General features: G+C 42.3%; 1 protein-coding gene across 1 annotated transcript; it reads left to right on the forward strand.

The window, feature by feature from the left end:
• Positions 1-199: 199 nt before the first annotated feature.
• Positions 200-19,670, forward strand: SLC10A2 (solute carrier family 10 member 2). Its single transcript, XM_040487102.1, has 6 exons — positions 200-816; positions 8,059-8,177; positions 12,249-12,337; positions 13,264-13,439; positions 15,446-15,603; positions 18,551-19,670. The coding sequence occupies exons 1-6, from the start codon at positions 440-442 to the stop codon at positions 18,676-18,678; spliced, it is 1,047 nt and encodes a 348-aa protein (XP_040343036.1). The 5' UTR covers positions 200-439; the 3' UTR covers positions 18,679-19,670.
• The last annotated feature ends 437 nt before the right edge of the window (positions 19,671-20,107 follow it).

Below are 20,107 nucleotides of genomic sequence, written 5' to 3' on the forward strand. Positions count from 1 at the left end.
AGTGAACAATGTGCTTTCCTATGGCTTACACCCTCCAACGTTCTTTCGTTTTTCTTAGTTGTTTTTAAGTGTCACTTAACTGAAATTTCACAAACCTCCTCAGCATTAAACATTAACACGGCTCTTTTTATATGGTACGGTTCATTATCATGCCAATAAATGATTAATTATAATTCTCCAGCCGGACCAACAATTTGGCAGGACTTTTATGATTCATAATTTGTGCTGTGTTGTAATGTTACCTCTGGAAACTGACATACTAGCATTTATTGTTTTTTATTGCTTCTCTGAGGTGGCTTTTGAAAGAGACTCAAGTGACACATGTTTGAGAAGGGTTTAAAAGTTGGACACAGCTGGATGAGGCATTATTCGTCTGGTGAGGAGCGGAAGATTGGTACTTCTGTGGACGCGTGTGACCATTTGGGCACCAAATCCAGCAATGAATAATTCAACAGGCTGTTCGGCCAGTGCCACGGTTTGCAATGGGTCGTCCTGTGTGTTGACTGAGAGCAATTTCAATAACATCCTCAGCGTGGTCCTGAGCACTGTCTTGACCATCCTCTTGGCCATGGTGATGTTCTCCATGGGATGCAATGTGGAAATCAAGAAATTCCTAGGACACGTAAAGCGGCCGTGGGGCATATGCGTTGGCTTCCTCTGTCAGTTTGGAATCATGCCCCTCACGGGATTCATCCTGTCAGTGGCCTTTGACATCCTTCCTGTCCAAGCTGTAGTGGTACTCATCATGGGATGTTGTCCCGGAGGAACCGCCTCCAATATCTTGGCCTACTGGGTCGATGGCGACATGGACTTGAGGTAAGCTATCTAAGCCTCTCCTACTGTAATCACATTGAATTAATCTTGTCACGAGCCCACATCACTGTGATGTCCATCTGACCAGCCTGATCTAGGGTACAGCTGAGGAACTAAACAGAAGACAATAAGTGCATTCCCTCAACTTCCTGTACAGCTGCTTAGCTATTGGAATTTGGGGGTTATACTTTATATTTGTGGTTTCTAATCCAACTCAGTGAACAGGGAGCTGGATAGTTGCCATTTATCTTTGGGGAAAGACTCAAAGTGTTTCAAAAAAGAAGTTTGTCCAAGCCACGAGCGCACCTGAGAAAGTTTGCCCTGTTGGTATCAGCAAAAACAAAACGAGAAACAAACCAGACCTTTCTTTGTGGTGACAAGGAGCTCTGAGTGGAATCACGCGATCCAATTGTTCGTTACACATTAGAATCTATTCTAAGACAATATCAATAGTTGGTCAACTCACCAAATACAGCCAGTTCTTTGAACAAGTTTTTTCTTGGTATAAAGCCTCAGGAGGAATTTGTACATTCGCTTCGCTTCTACTGGCATTAAAAGAGAAAAAAAAAAAAAACCTGCAGCAGCTTTTTTTAAATTATGCTTACCTTACTATAAAATAAACAGAAAATGGCTTCTCTGCTTCCCACAGAGTAATCTAAATTGCAATGTTTGCCCAATTCATCCTGTGCCAGTCTGAACTAGCACCGGAAAAAAAAAAAAAAAAAAAAACCACTAATAGAAATAAGACGAAGCATTAACGTGATGAGACCGAGAATTTTAATGCCTTACGTTGAATAGAAAAACGTCTTTTCCTTACCTGACAATTCCTCATTTCCTGGGAAAGGTATGCATTTCTGCAAAGCAGCCAGGTGGTAATGTAACGCGTGCTTATTAAGTACTATACAGTAGGCAGTCGGCTCTGTTAATCACCAGCTACTATGCTCAGAAGAGAGAAGCTTAAGGCGTAGAAATGTAACCACTGGAAAATGTAAAGCTGTATTCCACGTTGACACAGTGCCTACTGAGCACTGTGTCATCTCAGCTGGGGTTGGTCCCCCCAAAGCTTCAGAAAAGCCATACAACCTGTATGGCTTCACTTCACATACTTTTCACTTAAGGAAATACCATCTTTCCTTGCAATAGATTTTTCCCCCTAAGGAAGCCTTGTAAAGAACAAAGGATGGCGAGCGCTGTTCAGGTTTAGTTAATCTGTGAACCACCACAGAGCCATAAGGCCCTTCTAGACCTCAACTTGGGCTGATCGGGACATAAGCACACAGAGGTGACAATTCACCCACTAAGCCAAGGGGAGTGACCCAAATTGAATATGGGACTTTGAATTCCACCAAACAGCTTTTACAGAGTATTTGTAACTTTTCAATAAAACAGAAGAGTCTTCTACCTCAAGAGAATGCCCCACGTGTAATCCGTTTGTAAAACAGAAAAGTATGCACGAGGCTGGGTTATTTGGCTGTTGGAACAGATTTCTTCCTGCGGGCAAAAACTGCAGGGACCTAATCTAAGCTCCAACTGACACTTTTCTGTGGTGTCAAGGAAATCTTATTTGTCTTGAAACAGATGATTATGTAATCCTGTCTACCTCATATAACAATTCCTGTAAAAAAATAAAAATATTTAGGAGAAAGAGCCAAAGTAAAACTTGAAACCTTGGTGGAAAACAGCCAGCTTAATCAGTGTATGTGAATCCTTCAGCAAGTCAGAATAATCCCTAAATGGGACACATGGCAGTGAAATTGTTCGTTTTCATTCTAGAAAGTGTGTTCTCCACAGATGCCCCTTGTCTTGTGAGTAACACCAACAGCTCTCCAGTCCAGCAGTCCACCTTGCTAGCCATGCCCCCTATCCAGACCTCAAACAAAACCCAGGAAAAGATTCAATCCTGCTTAATGTCATAAATGTTCCTTGTGCAGGACCTTCTTAATCTCCTAATCCTAGAGCTCTGTTGCGCTATTTCTCAGCACAGAGGATGAGATATAAGAAGTGGGGTGGAGGTAGGGACGCCTGGGTGGCTCAGTCGGTTGGGCGTCTGACTTCGGCTCAGGTCATGATCTCACCGTTTGTGGGTTTGAGCCCAGTGTCAGGCTCTATGCTGACAGCTTGGAGCCTGGAGCCTGCTTCGGATTCTGTGTCTCCCTCTCTCTCTCCCCCTCCCCTGCTCATATTCCGTCTCTCTCTCTCTCAAAAAATAAATAAACATTAAAAAAAAAGAAGTGGTGTGGGGAGCAAGGTGCTAGTGGGGTGGTTCTGTGTCCCACAGCATCAAGTGGCCCCAAAAGCCTGACCTCAAGAGAGAGGACCAAAATGAATAAGTCAACTCACAAAGTCACAGCAGCCGCTGCGTCCCTTAATCTAGGGACAAACAGCTCTCTAAACACAAATGCCCAGAAGACATCGCTGTATTTTAGCGGAGCAAATAATAGCGTTTATCACAATGGCTCATAATCATTGAAAGCAGTTAAATTATGCTGCTCAGTACGATGATGACATTATGCACTGCATATGTTAAAGGAAGAACTGGTCAAATATTCCTTTAAAGTAAGTTAAGAGAGTATCACCTCAGCTTTTGGGAACCAGTTTTCCAACACTTTCTATTCTTCTGGAGTCAGTTCTGTGCTTTAAGAACTTTACCTTCGGGGTGCCTGGGTGGCTCAGTCAGTTAAGCATCCGACTTGGGCTCAGGTCCTGATTTCGCAGTTTTGTGAGTTCGAGCCACATGTGGGGCTCCACGCTGACAGTGCAGAGTCTGCTTGGAATTCTCTCTTACTCCCTCTCTCTCTACCCCTTCTCCACTTGTGCATGCTCTCTCTCTGTCTCTAAATAAACAAACAAACAAACTTAGAAAAAATTAAGAACTTTACGTTCTCCATTTCCACTGGAACCGTAGCAATCGCAGCCAAGATATGATTGTTTCACAACAGGTATCTGCATTGCTTACCAGTTGCTAGAACAGATACCACACCATGAAAGCAAAACAACTCCATCTACAGTGACTTTCCTGGGTGTGCTTTCTGGGAGAAGAAACCAAATCAACCCCCCCAGCCCACCCAGCCCCCTCTCCCTCTCCCCTTCACCCCATTGTCCCCCTAACACTGTTGTCTCCCCCTCTCCCGCTCATCCCCTCATTCCCCTGCCACCATTTCTTCTGAACCTGGCAAGCCATTGCATTTTGCAATCTCCAGTGAAAAAAAATAATAGACAACAACAACAACAACAAACTTAACAGTTATCCTTAACGAAATTATAGACCTTGCTCATTGAAATACAGCAAGTGATAGTTGAGCTCCTTCTCGGACTGCTCCAGCCTAGAAAAGTGTTGCGGGAATGTGAGTAGCGTACAGGTATTTTCACCTGTTCTAGCTGTGCTGTGGGCATTCTATACACAAAATGTTTCTGGGAGAAATGAAGGTGACATCTTCAGGCGAATCTGCCGGTGGCAGGACCCATAGTCCAGAGGACACAAAGACACCTGCCTCCTTTGAGGCTCTATTCCCAGAGATCCCCCATTTTCGAATCTCCTTTCAGCCACACCATGCAAGGACTTTTCCCTGTCATTTTCCTTTCTTTGACTTCTTGGAGGGATCCCTGCTTATGTACCTTTCCTCCACTCCCCCCAACTCCATCTGGAGTTGCCATCTACTAGCTACACTCCCTTATACTATTTTCCAGTGTTAATCGTTTCTAGATTTTCCACTCCCCCCATTCTCCCCAACTCCATCTGGAGCTGCCATCTACTAGCTACACTCCCTTATTCTATTTTCCAGTGTTATTCGTTTCTAGATTTTCCTTTGTTCTCTGGCTAAGATTGCTACATTTTTCATCTTCCAGGTCAGTTCATTGTTCATTTTTTATTGTTATTTTAGTTGTTCAAGATCCTCCACCCTCTGGCTTATCACAAATTTGAAGCAACCTCTCCCATTTAAATCACATAAATGTCCAGTTTCTCTCTACTCTGAGAACTAACCCAATAGTATTTGACTTTTTCTCTTTTTCCCCTCAAAGTCACCAAGCTTTCTTTCTCTTATGTAGCATTTATTTTTATTTTACTAGCTAGTATTTATTAGCTCACCATTATGAGCCACACACAGTACAAGGATTCCACATACATTGGTGTATTTAACCCTCGAGATAATCCTCTTGAGGTCAGTACTATTATTTTCTGCACTTGACAGATGATAAAATTAAGGCTCATAACCTTAACCCCAGTCACAGAGGCAGTACAAATCAGAGACAGATTTGAATCCAGACCTAGCCAGGTATCCTTATCCAGACTCTTAATCTTTGTTCAACATTTTTTCTATCACTTACCATGTCCCCACTTTCTAGCACCACCTACATACACTTCATTTGATCTGTCAAATTTGGTGTTTTACTTCTAATATGGTAATAGTCTTTACTTTCCTCATCAGTGACTTCACCTAATTCCTCAACATTTAGTGAATTCTCATTTATTGTCTTTATCTCCAAAAGAAAAGAAAAGAAAGGAAAACAAATTTCCTTGGTGGCGAATAGAGCTAAAGCCAAAAATTAAAGACAAGAGATTTTTTTTCTTTTGTTACCTTTTTCCTCATTCCAGCATAAACTCATGGTAGTATTTCTATTGTTGACATCTATGCTTCTTATAAAACTTCAGATTTTATTCATAAAAGGAGTTTTTTTTCTTTTGCTGATCTATTCCCCTACACTGCTCCCTAGAATTATTACCTGTGAATTGTTTTTCATCTCATTTTGAGTGGTTTTATATTGTTCTCATGTTAGTTCAAATGGCATCAACTTCCAGCCACCTGTTCTCTTGCCCCTCTGCAGTGCCTCATGGTCAAGGTGGCCCACTAAAGCTAGACCATTCCCTTCTCCAGCTGCTGCCATGTCCTACCTTGGGGCCTCAAGAAACTACTCTTGCCAAACTCAAAACCATAACACAATTTCATAAACTGTCTTAGCAATAATTTAAAATTGAAGCTTTCCCAAGGAAATTTGAAAGAAAAAACAAAGAGAGAAAGAGTTGTTCTCAGAGTTTAAAATAAAAAATCCTTACCCTTCTCTTTACTATATCATCCAGGTAGAAAACACTGCCCCCTCCGTGCACCCCTCCCATCCCCTCTACTCTGGAAAGCACATTGGACATACTGGAATAAAATGATTTTATTATGGTGATAAATTTAATTTTTTTAATGTTTTTATTATTTATTTTTGAGAGAGAGAGAGACAGAGTGCAAGCAGGGGAGGGGCAGAGAGAGAGGGAGACACAGAATCTGAAGCAGGTTCCAGTCTCTGAGCTGTCAGCACAGAGCCCGACGTGGGGCTCGAACTCACAGGCTGAGATCATGACCTGAGCCTAAGTCAGCTGCTCAACCCACTGAGCCACCCTGGCACCCCATGATGATAATTTTAAATCCATTCTAATTTATTTTTGAAATAAAAGATAAAAGAGAGAATGTCAAAGGAAGGGAGAGAGCTTACAAACTCCAATATTTTAATTATAAGCAAGACTATTTCTGAAAATTATTATTCTGGTTTAGGATGCTGCCTTAGCATCCTTTTTTTGTATCTAAATTAAGTTAATCTGTCCCATAACAGATGGAACTTCTTAGAAATGTTTCACATACATCTCCAGCACTTGTTGGTGTTATACTATTTTAGCTCCACGAAGACAAGTACTTTTATCCTAAATTCTTTTTTTTTTATCCTAAATTCTTTAAACACATTTTAAGTGAGGTCATTCCCAGTTTAAAAAAAAAAAATGGTTATTAGCCAAGTTAAGCCCCCGTTAAGCGTTGCCACCACCCTTTATTTTTTGCCAAGACTGTGCTTAGTTGGATGCATTAAAATGAAATTCCTCACCCCCAGCTGTTTTCCTTAGCACTATGTAGTGTGGTTTTGGTGTTTGTGGAGCACAGCAGAGGGCAGGGTCACAGGTGATGTAAATAATTCTGCATTTTCCTTCAAGTCCACATATAATACCTTTAAGAAATTATACTCTGATAGTCTCAATGCTACAGGTTTTGGAGAAAGGCCTTTCAGAAAAATGTCTCATTTCTGGATCCTGTATTTTGTTGGAACACAACACATGTGCGCACACGCGCGCACACACACACACACACACACACACACACACACACACTATGGCTGGAGAGCTAATACAGTAGTTGACTTTTAATGAGAGTCTTGCATTATTCTAAGTACTGGACTCACTGGGTCATTAGTCCTCACGGCCTATGAGGTGGCAATAGTTATAATCTTCATTTCACAGATAAGGAAGCTGGCCAAGAAAAGTCAAGTAAATTACCCAAAGAGCATAGTACTTATGTAGTAAGTGGCTACGCCTGCTTCCAACCCCAGCAGTGTCTGGCTTTACTGCCTGGCCCAGACATTTAACAGCTCTGTTCCCCAGGAAGAGAATGTGCCTCTGTGCACATGGCCCCTTGAGGGGAACCAGGAAGACCCGCCACCCAAACACCTGTCTTCCATCCATTGTCACATTGCGGAAGATAGCACCATTCCATGTAAACTCCTCCAGGTCCAAAGCCAAAATCTGCTCACCCAGCCAGTCCGCTCACTAAAACACAGATGCTCTCAGGAGTAATAGTATCAAACCCTGGTCCTTCTGAACACACGTTGGGTAAATTTCTCAGCGGAAATAGAATCCAGGCCCACCACCCCCTCCACCCCCGCTTGCATATTTTCTTTAGTTCTTCAAGTCAGCTTCCTCTTTCTTTTTAAGCTACAGGCATTGGGGCAGTAATCTGTCTGCCTTAAAAAAGACACTGAGGCTCCCTCCCTTGGACATGTGCTCTCCTCCGAGGGACCAGGGAGTCCCATCCCATCTCAACACGGACAGACACAGCAAAGCCCCTAAAGTTTCAGCTGGTATAGATGTGTTGGCTTTTCTCTGATTGGAGGTCCAAAGCGTGGTGTGTCCAAGAACCCTGTACCTCTTCTAATAATGAATTTAAACAGTCATTAACTGTCTGCTCTGATCCTCGAGAACCAGTGGAGAGGGAGGAATGGCCCAAGACAGAGTAGAAAAACAACAAATCCAGATCTCCGCATTTTCCCCAAAGCTGGGACCTGTACAAAGATGGGCGCATGCACACATCCGTCCATCAGCCTAGAGGATGCTGCTGGTTGAGTCTTCCGCAGGATTTCCTAATCACGAATTGCAAGATGAAACTAAGTCTCCCCCTAGAAAACCCAGGCGGACGTATCAACCTGCCCATTTCCTTCCAGCATCAGTATGACCACATGCTCCACGCTGCTTGCCCTGGGAATGATGCCGCTGTGCCTCTTTATCTATACCAAAATGTGGGTCGACTCTGGGACCATCATAATTCCCTTTGATAACATAGGTAAGTCATTCCTCTGCAAGCTTTCTGAATATTACCCTCCTGTTCTCTGTTAACCTCGGGCCAGGCCCGGACCCAGCTAGTGTCTACCTCTCAAACCAGCGGCCATTTTTACCCAATCAGGATTTCGTTACAGGTCATGCCTACGACTGAATGAGGGTTGGCAGAATCCAAACCCCAAACTTTGACCCCAAGGGAGAACCTGGTTTTCCTCCACTGCAGGTACCAGAGGGAGGGCTGACTCAAGGCACGGCGGTCTGGACCTGAGGAAGCCAAAATTGCTGATGCGCAAGAGGCTATGTCCTTCCCGTAACGCTCAGTACCATAGTTCACAGGAACATGAGTTTGCTCCCAGACACGCAGATAGAAGAAATATAACATAAATATATATACACACATTCCAGTAATGATTTAAAATTAGGACACCTAATGAGCAATCGTGGGTGTGGTGCTGGGAAACTACCCAACGAAACGTAATATAGGTAACACTCGACTGTGAGCCACATCTTGACTCAGAAGTTCGTTGCCTGGTGCAGTCTGTACGTGATGCCCCAGGAGTCAAATCTACCATTCATGACTCTGTCTCCACTCATTTTGCTCCGAGATGTTCACCCCCACCCCAAAGGGGCTTTTTTTTTTTTTCAGTTTCCGGTTCAACAGATAATGGTGAGAAATTAAGTCGTTTGTGTAACATGGGGTCAAGGGTAAGACAAGACAGCTCCTGGCCTTCTCAAACCAGGCATTTCCCACACCGTTGTAGTCATAAAAGATGAGATATAGGTGAGATAGTTCTCTTGCAAACAGGTTGTAGGGTGACTCCACAGAATCCCCTGCTCCGCCTCATGCTCCTTAACTCTCAGTCTGCTCCCTTGGAAAGCACCTTCCTTCAGGTTAAACAATGTAGACTTCCTGCATTGCAGGCCTCTCAAAGAACCTGTCTCTTGAGTGAGGACTTTTAATTCTATTATTACTTATTGTTTAACAAAATAATTTAAGCTTCAAAATATTCTCGTCGAGGGGCGCCTGAGTGGCTCAGTCGGTTAAGTGTCAGACTTCAGCTCAGGTCATGATCTCGTGGTTCATGAGTTCAAGCCCCAAGTCAGGCTCTGTGCTGTCAGCTCAGTCTAGAGCCTGCTTCAGATTCTGTGTCACCCTCTGTCTGCCCCCTCCCCCTCTTGCACTCTGTCTCTCACTCTGTTTCTAAAATAAACATTAAAAGAAAATTCTCTTCGTGATATTCATTCCCTTCTGGAAAATACTTCATGGCTATATTGAATAATTGTAACTGTAGTGTGAATAACTTATAACACGTCCTTTTTAAAAAATATGTGTGTTTGTTTATTTATTTATTTTGAGACAGAGAGAGAGCAGCAAGCAGAGGAGGGCAGAGAGAAGGAGAGAGAATCCAAAGCAGGCCCCACAACACCAGTGAACAGTGTGACAAGGGGTTCAATCTCACAAACCCCAGAGATCATGAGCTGAGCTGAAATCAAGAGTTGGATACTTAAACGACTGAGCCACCCAGGTGCCCAGCACTTCCTTTAATGTGAATAAATTTTGAAAGGAACAGAAAATGAGACAGAGTAACTAGCACCTCCGTGGAGCTAACGGTCATCAGGAAAGAGGTCAGGGCAAAAAGAAAAGAGAAAAGGGCAAGATTTTTAAAACTGTTAAATGAGTTAGCAAAAACAAAGATACTGACTCTGCTTATTCACCATTTTACCCAGGCCTGTTTTCCAACCTAACCTTCTTGCTATTGGTTTTTCTAGTCCATTAAGACAACAACCCAATCACTTCACAAGTTGTGCTCGTTACTTTTTAGACAAGGAAACTAAGGCCCAGGGTAAAGTTTAATTTGCCCCAAATGAGCACTGAGCTGGAAATGCCCCCTGGTCTTCACATTCTCTCTGTGGTCAGCGCTGCCCAGCCCGAGTTCCACACAATGCCCACCCCACTGTGCAGGTGCAGCACCATAGCCGAGCCCTTCCCATAGGGGGTTGGGGTGGAAGAGGGCATCTCCCCAGCCTGTGCCACCGAGAACACGGAGACCAGTGGCTGCGGGGTGCTGTCCCTGCTCCCCTCTGCTGTCTGTTTAAAAGTGCCCAACGCTATGAACCATACACCTGCTTCATCACCTAATTCCCACGGCAGCTGTGTGAGCTACTTATAATTCTACCCGCTTCACAAAGGGGGACACCAGGGCACAGAGAGGCTGTACAGTTTGCAGCCTTCCCACAGTTGGTCAGGTTCGGACCCCAGTCCCTCTGGCTCCAGTCCATGACTGTCCTCTTCTTGCTTTTATCCGTCTTTCTTTCCTCCCAGACCTGCTCTGGGAACTCAAAACAAAAAGGCCACATTACAGTTCCAGTGGCCCAACTGCTTTCCCATCGAACTGGACGGGCGTTAGACACGTGCTGCACGGGCACACGAGGAAGGGGGAGAAGGAGAGAGAAACTTTACCCCACGGGGAGTCAAGAATCACACCAACCCACCTTTCTGGGTGGGAACCACACACTGAATTTGAGGAAGGGCAAAGAGTGTCTTTAATGGCCAACTTCTGGTCCCAGAAAAACTGTCTCTGGCCTCACCCGGTTGGCAGAAGAAACACAATTTGGGCAGGTGGTCCGTGCGTTCATCCTGTAGCCTTGGGCCTCCCCAGAGAGGTAAAGACTCTCAGCAGGAGGGGCCCCAGCCTGGTGGGGCAGCGGGGGAAGGGAGCCCCTTTCACAGAAGGGACACATTAAAAATATACTATACCCTAACCACACTGACATCCCAAGCACAGTATCTGCACCTGGATGTAAGCTACCAGAATACAGTCAATTTGGATCAAGACGGTTTCAACTGGAGGCCTACAAGCTTGCCACAATTTAAGTAGTCTGGACACCCTAGGGAAGAAGTCTCCTCCCAAAGTAGCAGGATGTAAGGATACCCAAAGGAGGTTTTTCTGGAAGCTCTTACCAGTATGACCATCAACCACTCTTTTCCATATCCTGTGTTCCACCATTTTCTCCTACCATCTTTTTTTTGTTTTTTTTCCTGTTTTAGGTTTTCCCGGCCATTACTTAATCCCTTTGAGTAATTTCTGGGACAAAGTAACTGCTGACCTTTATACTGCCAGGAGGACCAGAAGGCTACAAAGAAATTATGTTTTCATCACTGTTGTGTTCATTTTAAATTCATGTTTGCAGCCCTGGGATCTAGAATCCATTTTCCGGTCCTCATCGAATCTCCTCCAATGCAGAGCAACGACCACCCTCGAAACTTCATGATTCGATTGCACTTTCCCCTCCTGCTTTAAAAGGATATTTGACAAAGAAACAGCCCGTGAGAAGTTGAGGTTGTTGGCACACAATTATGTAAAAGCAGTGATTGGACAAAAAATAGTTAAATAACATGGGGTAACAAACCATCATGTGATGGGAACAGCAGTAAATTTAACATGAGGAAATTGAAGCATGGCTCTTTTATCTGGCTGGGTGAGCACGTTCCTGCAAAGAATTATAATTGCTTGAGAGGTCGCCAAATATATTATCTCACAGAAAATTTAAAGCATGCTTTTTTCAACCTCCTCTCTCACCTCTCTGCTGTAGATTTGAAGACCCGAACTCAGTCTTAACCAGAAGTCATCAGTCCACAGAATGCCTGGAGAATTCTGAACTTTTTGTTTGGTTTCCACTGCCGTGATGTAACAGGCAGACATAAAATACCCATGTACACCCCAAGAACATAAACACACACACACAGTTTAGAAAGGTATTTTTCCCAGGATATCAAGATCCAGAGACCAAAGAAGCCAAGATTTTGATAAACTGAAAGTAAAAGATTGGCAGTGTAAAGAACCCTAAGAGGGATTTGTACCATCCATGTTAGCAATGCTTCACCAGGAAGATTAAATCTTTTGCTGGGGTGGATCAAGGAGAGTTTTATTACTGTTTTGCTTGAGTCTGTTTTGTGGATTCATAAGGGGGACTGATATACTACCTAAGCCTTTTGCAGGCTGCTTACTGTTTTGTCTTCCTTTTTCCTGGGCTACGTATTTTGTTGATCAAATTGCTCTCCTGTCATTTTCAGGTACGTCTTTGGTCGCTCTTGTTGTTCCCGTTTCCATTGGAATATTTGTTAACCACAAATGGCCCCACAAAGCCAAGATCATTCTTAAGGTAAGTGCCCCATGCCATAGGTTGCAAATGCTCCACAGTGTGAGTTTCAATAATTGATCTTTCCAGCGACGAAACCGGTTTTTTCAGTATATCATAAACCTCCATCTAGCGAGACTTCAAGTTGTTAGACATTGCAGTGCACTCTTCCAGAGTGCCCTTCCTGGTCCCACCTACAGGGCAGGATTCTATCCAACTCAAATGCCACCTCCTGCTTTTACTCTACCCTCTACTCCCAGGGCACCTTGCTCTGATCTCTGTTCTGTGGGTTTGTATTATAAAATGTATGTATACAGCTGTTTTCAAAAATAGATCAGATGTTTCTTATCTCTGAATCCATACGGCCAGTTCAGCATCTGGCAATTGGTAGATAATTAGTACCCATTAGTAATTAGTAACCATTCATTAGTAACCATTCATTCCCCTTCAGGAACTATATTCTAGCTAGTTGGTATGGATATGGATAAAGTGGTATAGATATAGACACAGATGATATAAATACAGAAATAAATGCAGATAAAGATATACATATATATAGATGGAGACATATATATATCCTACTGATTGGAAGACAAAATAAGCTAGTTGGTGTTCTTTATTTTTCTGGACAAAAAAAAAGTTATAATCTCCAAATTTTCTTGCTGTGAAAATAAGAAAACAGTAACAACAGTGGCTTTTGTTTATATATGATTTTTTAACTTTTGTAGAGTGTTATATCCCTTTTCTCATTATCATCATCACAAAAGGCATCTTGGGCAAGACTTGATCCTCAAGTACACATGAGGAAAGCAAGACTAAGAGACGTTGTAAGACTTACCAAAGGAAGGAGAGCAGGAAGAGTTCAATCTGGAAGCCAGGTGTTCCAATTCTTCCTGAGTGGGTTTTGTTCTCAATCACAGCTGTCGGGTCTGCTTGTGTCTTCCTTCCAGATCGGGTCCATCACAGGTGCAATCCTTATCGTGCTCATAGCTGTCGTTGGAGGAATTCTATACCAGAGCGCCTGGATCATCGCTCCCAAACTGTGGATCATAGGGATGTTATTTCCTTTGGCTGGTTACTCCCTAGGGTTTTTACTGGCTAGAATAGCTGGTCAGTCCTGGCACAGGTATGGTGTTTTGATCAATCAGACTGGGAATCTGCTTCTGTAATGGCTGTTGTATTCATTTGCTAGGACTGCTATAGAGAAGTACCCCAGCCAGAGTGGCTTAAACAGAAATTTAAGGTCTTACAGTTTTGAGGTTAGAAGTCCAAGAAGCAACGTGTCAGCAAGATGCTTCCTTTGGAGGGATGTGAGGGGGAATCTGTCCCAGGCCTCTCTCCTTGGCTTGAAGATGGCTGTCTTCACACTGTCTTTCTTCTAGAAGTGTCTCTGTGCCCAAACTTCCCTTTCCTATAAGGACACCAGTCATACTGGATTAGGGCTCACCCTAATCATGTTATCTTAACCAAGTATATCTGCAGTGACCCAATTTCCAATTCCGGTCACATTCTGAGGTCCTGGGGGTCAAGACTGCAGCATATGCATTTGGGAAGACACAATTCAACCATAACAGCTGTAAATACTGATAAGACATTCAAAATCTTTCACCTGTAATAACATTCACCCAATCATTCTAAATAGACTCAGGTCCCCCAGAAATAAAATACTGACCGACTCTTTTGCTCAGATTCTCGGGGACCATTCCCCACACAAGCAGACTGAGTCCTTCCATTGTCTCACGTCCTTATTCTCCAGGCAGAATAACTTCAACAAAAGCACTTAGGGTGGCCTGGTGACAAGGGGCCCTCCATCCAGCAACAGGCAGAGCTCCTCAATGACCCAAGGTGCAAACATCAGAGCTGGGTTTAGCATGGACAAGTCTAGTACCGAGTAAAAACTTTTCCTCCCCTGCCAGACCATCTGAGCCAATAGGCAGAAAGAAAAGCAGGTGTCGCAGCTGCAGCATGCCAGACATTGAGAAAGAGACGAACAGGGCTGGGCAGTGGGGGGTGTTACACGTCATCATGCTGATCTGGGCTTGCACTCTGACCCACCACCAACTGAACTTGGGAACCCCAGGGCAGGCATTCACTCTTCCTCTGACTTTTCTCGTCTGGAGAACGGAGCAGTACCACCTTCCCGGCAGACTTTTATCCAGCTTTCATCAGAAAAACAAAGCCAATTTAACAATGAAGCAACTATAACAAATACTCTATCTTGAGTGTCTTCTCAGCCCCTACTCTGTGCTCTGCACTGGTACCAAGGGCATAATTGGAAAGTATGAAAGGAGCCCCCTTTGAATTCATGGAACACTAATATAAATGATCCTACTCTTTTCATATGTATATTTTTATTTACATATATATCTGCTTTAAGTGAATATATATTAAGCAATGTTACACTGTATGTTAACTAACTAAAATTTAAATTAAAAAATATGTTCACCTAAAAAATAAATAAAAGATAAATGTATATATTTATTCAACATGTAATTTTATTTGTACTGAATAAATATATTATTTGTTAATAAATATTATTATGTAACAATATAAATAAATATTATCTTTATATATAAGGTTATATACATACATATACACATATATACATATATATAAGATGTGTACATACATATTATATATATATATATCATACACACATACACATATAGATATATTCCACTGCTCAATGGGCAAAATAAGCTAGTCAGTGTTCTGTGTTTCTCTGGACAAAATGATGTCAAAAACTCTAAATTTTCTTTAACGTGGAAAGGAGAAAACAGCAACAGCGGTTTTTGTTTGCATATGCTTTTTTAACTTTTGTGATGTTTTATATCGCTTTTCTCACGATCATAACAATCATAAAAGGTGACTAAGCCAAGATTGTATCTATGTATATAGAGAGAGAATATTTGTGCATACTGTATATAATCATATATATTAAGAAGTTATCTATCCATGTAGTATAAGTAAAAGAATATGTTGAATAAATATATACCTTAAAAGCAGATAGCAAGCTACATACACATACACATATAAGCACTTGTTCTCATTGTATCTGCTTTCAGTGCCATGCAATAACAAAGCACAAAATAATGACCATAAGAGCATAAATCCTCTCAACGCATCTTGCAGGTGCCGAACAGTTGCTTTGGAAACGGGGATGCAGAACACTCAGCTGTGCTCCACTATCGTGCAGCTCTCCTTCACCCAGGAGGAGCTCAACGTTGTGTTCACTTTCCCGCTCATCTACAGCATTTTCCAGCTCGCCTTTGCGGGAATCTTCCTAGGCAGTAAGGAATAATGCTGATCACATGGCCCCGGTGATACTCCCCTTTGAGAGACCCTCGAGTGGATAATGTGGCATTGTGTTCGATCACTTTTTTTCTTTTTCTTTTTTTTTTTTTTTTTTTTTTTTTTTTTTTTTTTTTTTTTTTTTTTTGGCGGTGAATCGTAGTTAAATTAAGTACCTTTTCGTGGGTGGAGAAATAAAGGGGTGGGAAAAGTCATCTCTACTGTTACCACGAATTCCCAACAGCTAATGAAAAGGTGGCAATTTTATCAGAAGATTTTTGTAAAGATTATTGTTAAGTGAAAAGTAAGAGAGGTTCATTCATCTCCACGAACTTTTCTTTTTCTCCAGTAATTAGGGAGGCATATTAACCTGTTAGGACCATTTTATTGTGTGTCTTTCTATATGCTTCTATGAACCCCGAACTGGCTGTTTTTTCCAAATCATCATCTTCATATGCTTTGTAAATATAGGATATTTTTCACAAAAGTGGTATTCAAGAGATATTTATCAGGCTAAGTTATATTAGAAGACAGATACATGAGCATGTGCACGTGTACATGTATTATGTAACATCCATATAATTAGAAGAGTTAAGGCAAACATGTTCTTTATTTTAGGGACTAGGGATAGCTAATCTGATTTTTTAGAAGTTTATTTGTTTGTTTATTTATTTATTTTGAGAGAGAGAGATACAGACAGAGAGAGAACGAGCGGGGGAGGGACAGATTGAGAGGGGACAGAGGATCTGAAGCGGGATCTGTGCTGACAGCACAAAGACTGATGTGGGGCTCAAACACAAACTGTGAGATCATGACCTGAACTGAAGTCAGACGCTCAACTGACTGAGCCACCCAGGTGCCCCTAATCTGATGTTTAATTTTACTCTGCTGTTGCATACACTTCTGATCCTTGGCCCCTGCCACCTGCTGGCCTTCACCTAGGTGAAGCTTTCCTTACATTTTGTTCTACAAGGATTCATGATGTCTAGCATCTATTTTTAAATTTTATCTTCTCTTTAAAACGAGACTGATATTTTATGCTTCGTAGCAATTTAAGGGAGGTTATATAGTGAAGGTGAATGACAGAAATAATGGGAATGTTATGTTATAGACTGCCTGGCTGTCCAGTGTTGTTTGGGTTTGGTTTAATTTTTCACTTGGCTCTCAAGTTCTCAAGCTCTCATATTCAACTTGCCTATGGGTACTAATCGTTCTCTGTATTACTGTCTTGAATGTTATCCTCAAAGCAGAGTTTTCCTTCTAGTATAAAAGACTCCCTGGATCCATTTGAAACTTTCCACTGATTTATCACTGACACAGGAGACAGGAGTCCATGGCCTAATTACTCTGTTGTCTTGTATGATAAAGACATATAGCCAATTTGGGTACCTTGAGGTTTTTCCACATAATTAGCTAGTGATGTCTACTAGAAAGCCAGAGAAAGCAGACTGGATGATGGAACAATTAAGTGAATTTACTAGTTGAATAACTAACTCAAAAGGGATTAGTAGATAAGTGGAAGGAATGATGGGAAGGCAGGTACTGGTATTGGTCTTATACTTTCCCACATTTTTATAAGTAAGAATAAAGATGAGGAAGCCATATTTGTTGATACATACAATGCCTGGAAACATATTTTGGTGAAAGAATTTTTTGGAACAAAGAAAGTAAGGAAAGAAGGGAATGAGGGAGGAAGAGAAGGAGAAAGACAGGAAGGACAGAAAGAAGGAAAGAGGAAGGAAGGAAGGAAGGAAGGAAGGAAGGAAGGAAGGAAGGAAGGGGGAAGGAAGGGAAGGGAAGGGAAGGGAAGGGAAGGGAAGAAGAAAGAAGAAAGAGAATAAACAATTTGGTTAAATAGAATTAGTGGTGTACGTGTGTTGAAGGGGTCCTGGCTGAAAACAGTTTGTAATAGAACTGTTGGGCTATTTTAATTAACCAAAAGCTCAATTCAATAGATTCAATAGATCAGTGGCTTCAAAATTAATGTATTATAGAAGTGCAGGGACCAACAAGGAGACATGGATCTTGACATACTAAGACCTTTGAAGCACTCCTGAGCACTGACTATTCTCCCAGGGCCATACTAGGTACCTTACTATTTTATTTCACTTAATGTTCACAACTGCATTATGAGATAGACATTATTATGTACCGATTTTAAGTGTGAAGTTCCAATGATATAATACTTTTTCTTCCTCTGTTGACTTTGTAACCAATGAGAAGTAGAAGAAAAAAAATCATATATTTAGATAACAAAATAGCACTCATTCAGATAAAACTTAATTAGAAAATATGGCTCAAAAACCAACGGGGCCTATGAAGACCACCCCTCTCCCCTGCCCCATACATGGGCCCATAGCGCTTGTCTACACACATACACTGCTCTGCTCCCCTTGCCAGGCAGTGTGCCCAGGTGAGCTGGCCTCAAAACTACGCTGATAGACGCACTGCCACCAGAGACCAGCAGCTTCCCAGAAGAGAGGAAGGCTGATCCCAGCTCAGCCAAGGCTCCCGCTTCGGGGGAAGAAAGGAGTCAAGTCAGGGAGAGACGGAGTGTGATTCCAGCACAAGTCCTCCCACACAGAGCACTAGACCTAGGTGTTTGACCCTGCACCGTAGCATGGACCCTATTTACTGAGGACTGTAATAAGTAGGAGGTGGTGGGCACAGAATACGTGCCTGCTGTCATTCTTGACGAGCACCCACCGCAGGGCTGATGCCTGCAGAAGCCATGTGAGCAAGTGCTCCCCATGGCTGTGCTCCAGGTCTTCCAGAAGTACCATGACTGGTGTGCAACCTAAGAATGGCTTCTGCTCTCTCTAAGCAGCCCTCAGCCTACAGGAAGTGCAAGCTGATATCTGAGCCATAGATTATGATCACTGCCCAAAGAAAGTTTGCAGCTAATTGATATGAACCTTGATTAACCTCCTGTGTCTTGCCTTCTAGTTTATGTGGCATACAAGAAATGTCATGGAAAGAACGACATGGAATTTCCAGAGAGCAAAGACATCGAAACAGTCTCTGGGTCATCATTCTCAAAGGTGAACGGAGGATTTCAGCCAGATAACAAGTAGACACCAAGTGGACAAAAAAGAAGAATTCTAAAGTACACGTTCTGCGATAACAGTATCTGTTTGTTTTTGTTGGGATACTTGGCAGGAAAGGGTTAAGGTGAAAATTTAAATTCCAGTTGAATCCATATATTGGTTTTGGTACCAAGTGACTGGTGGCCCAAATCCTTAATGTGACAAATATTTATATGTATATATGTACTGTCTTTGAAATATGCCCGAGAAATGTCCTCAGACCACAGACTATACCTGACACTGGTAACACTGAGAACCTCATAACTCCTAAACCGGATTCTTACTCAGAATCTCAAAATGCAGAGATGAGCACCTGACTTTATGTATCTTAAGATAGATGCAACGAATTATTATTATTATAAAGTGATCAAGATTTTCTTCAGTATTTATGATTGTAAGAAGATTGAAATGAACATCTTCCACTGACATGTTAATTATTATTTTGAAAATGTTGCAACCTATTTATTTATATAACTTTATCATGTAACATGGACAAATAGCTGACTTCCTGCATTAAAAAAAAAAAATTAGCCTTCTCCAGTGACAGTCCAAGGGCAAAAATAAGAGAAAAGAGTTACTAAACAGAAATCAATCGTCAAATTAGGAGTCCATAATGCATCAGCGATGTCATACATTGGTTGCTCTGCCTCAGGAGTCCAACAATGCCACTAGATTTCTTTTTTTTAGGAAAAACAATTCTTTCCAATGGCTTGAATTTGGCAAAGAGCTCTTCAAGCCCTGGAGAGGGGCTTCCTCAAGGTCTGCCTGCAGGGGGCAGGTCGACGTTGGCTAGTGTGACAGCTTTGGAGCGGGCAGATTGCAGAAGCATTGGGAAAAAAAACACCACTACTCCAGTTGGTGATTTTAGTTCAATGGGAGATCATGGCGAACGCAAGGAAAAGCACAAATAATAAAGACCCACTTGAAATGCAGGACATGAGTCAGTTAGATGTGCACAAGTGAGTATCGATAAAAAGAAACATGAATGAGGAAGAAGACGACATGCCCAGGGCCCAGAAGGAGGAAGGGCGCTGCCAGATGGGTTCTCTGGGTGCTGTAAGTAAGTGTCACAAGAGGAAGCAGGGAGGATTTGATCAATGGCACCAGGGGTTTAATGTCAAGGGGGAAACAACTGGCCACGTGTTGGGTCTGATTTAATTTCTTTTCCTTCATTCTGCGGCAACATGGGGGCACATTCTTAATTCAGTTCATGGTGGTTTTGTTCCATTTTCCATTTGGAAATACTCCCTGCCTCATAGATTTCCTTTCAAATGTTTTGGCTCCAAACGACCTTTGGCATTTGGGTGAAGCGAGTTCAGATCCCGCTGGTGTTCTTCAGCATCACAAGAACATGAACGTCAACCCTTAGCTTCCGATAGGGAGTGAGGGAGTCTGCTTTGAACACCGTAATATGTAT

The sequence above is a fragment of the Herpailurus yagouaroundi genome, unplaced genomic scaffold, assembly GCF_014898765.1.
Source record: "Herpailurus yagouaroundi ecotype Mexico unplaced genomic scaffold, PumYag 164, whole genome shotgun sequence".
NCBI lineage: Eukaryota > Metazoa > Chordata > Mammalia > Carnivora > Felidae > Herpailurus > Herpailurus yagouaroundi.

What these genes read in the sequence shown, in the direction of transcription:
- SLC10A2 (XM_040487102.1), top strand. Translation starts at nt 440, where the DNA reads ATGAATAATTCAACAGGCTGTTCGGCCAGTGCCACGGTTTGCAATGGG. An exon ending in GATGGCGACATGGACTTGAG is followed by an intron (nt 817 to 8,058) that starts GTAAGCTATCTA and finishes ATTTCCTTCCAG; the next exon opens with CATCAGTATGACCACATGCT. An exon ending in AAGCCAAGATCATTCTTAAG is followed by an intron (nt 12,338 to 13,263) that starts GTAAGTGCCCCA and finishes TCTTCCTTCCAG; the next exon opens with ATCGGGTCCATCACAGGTGC.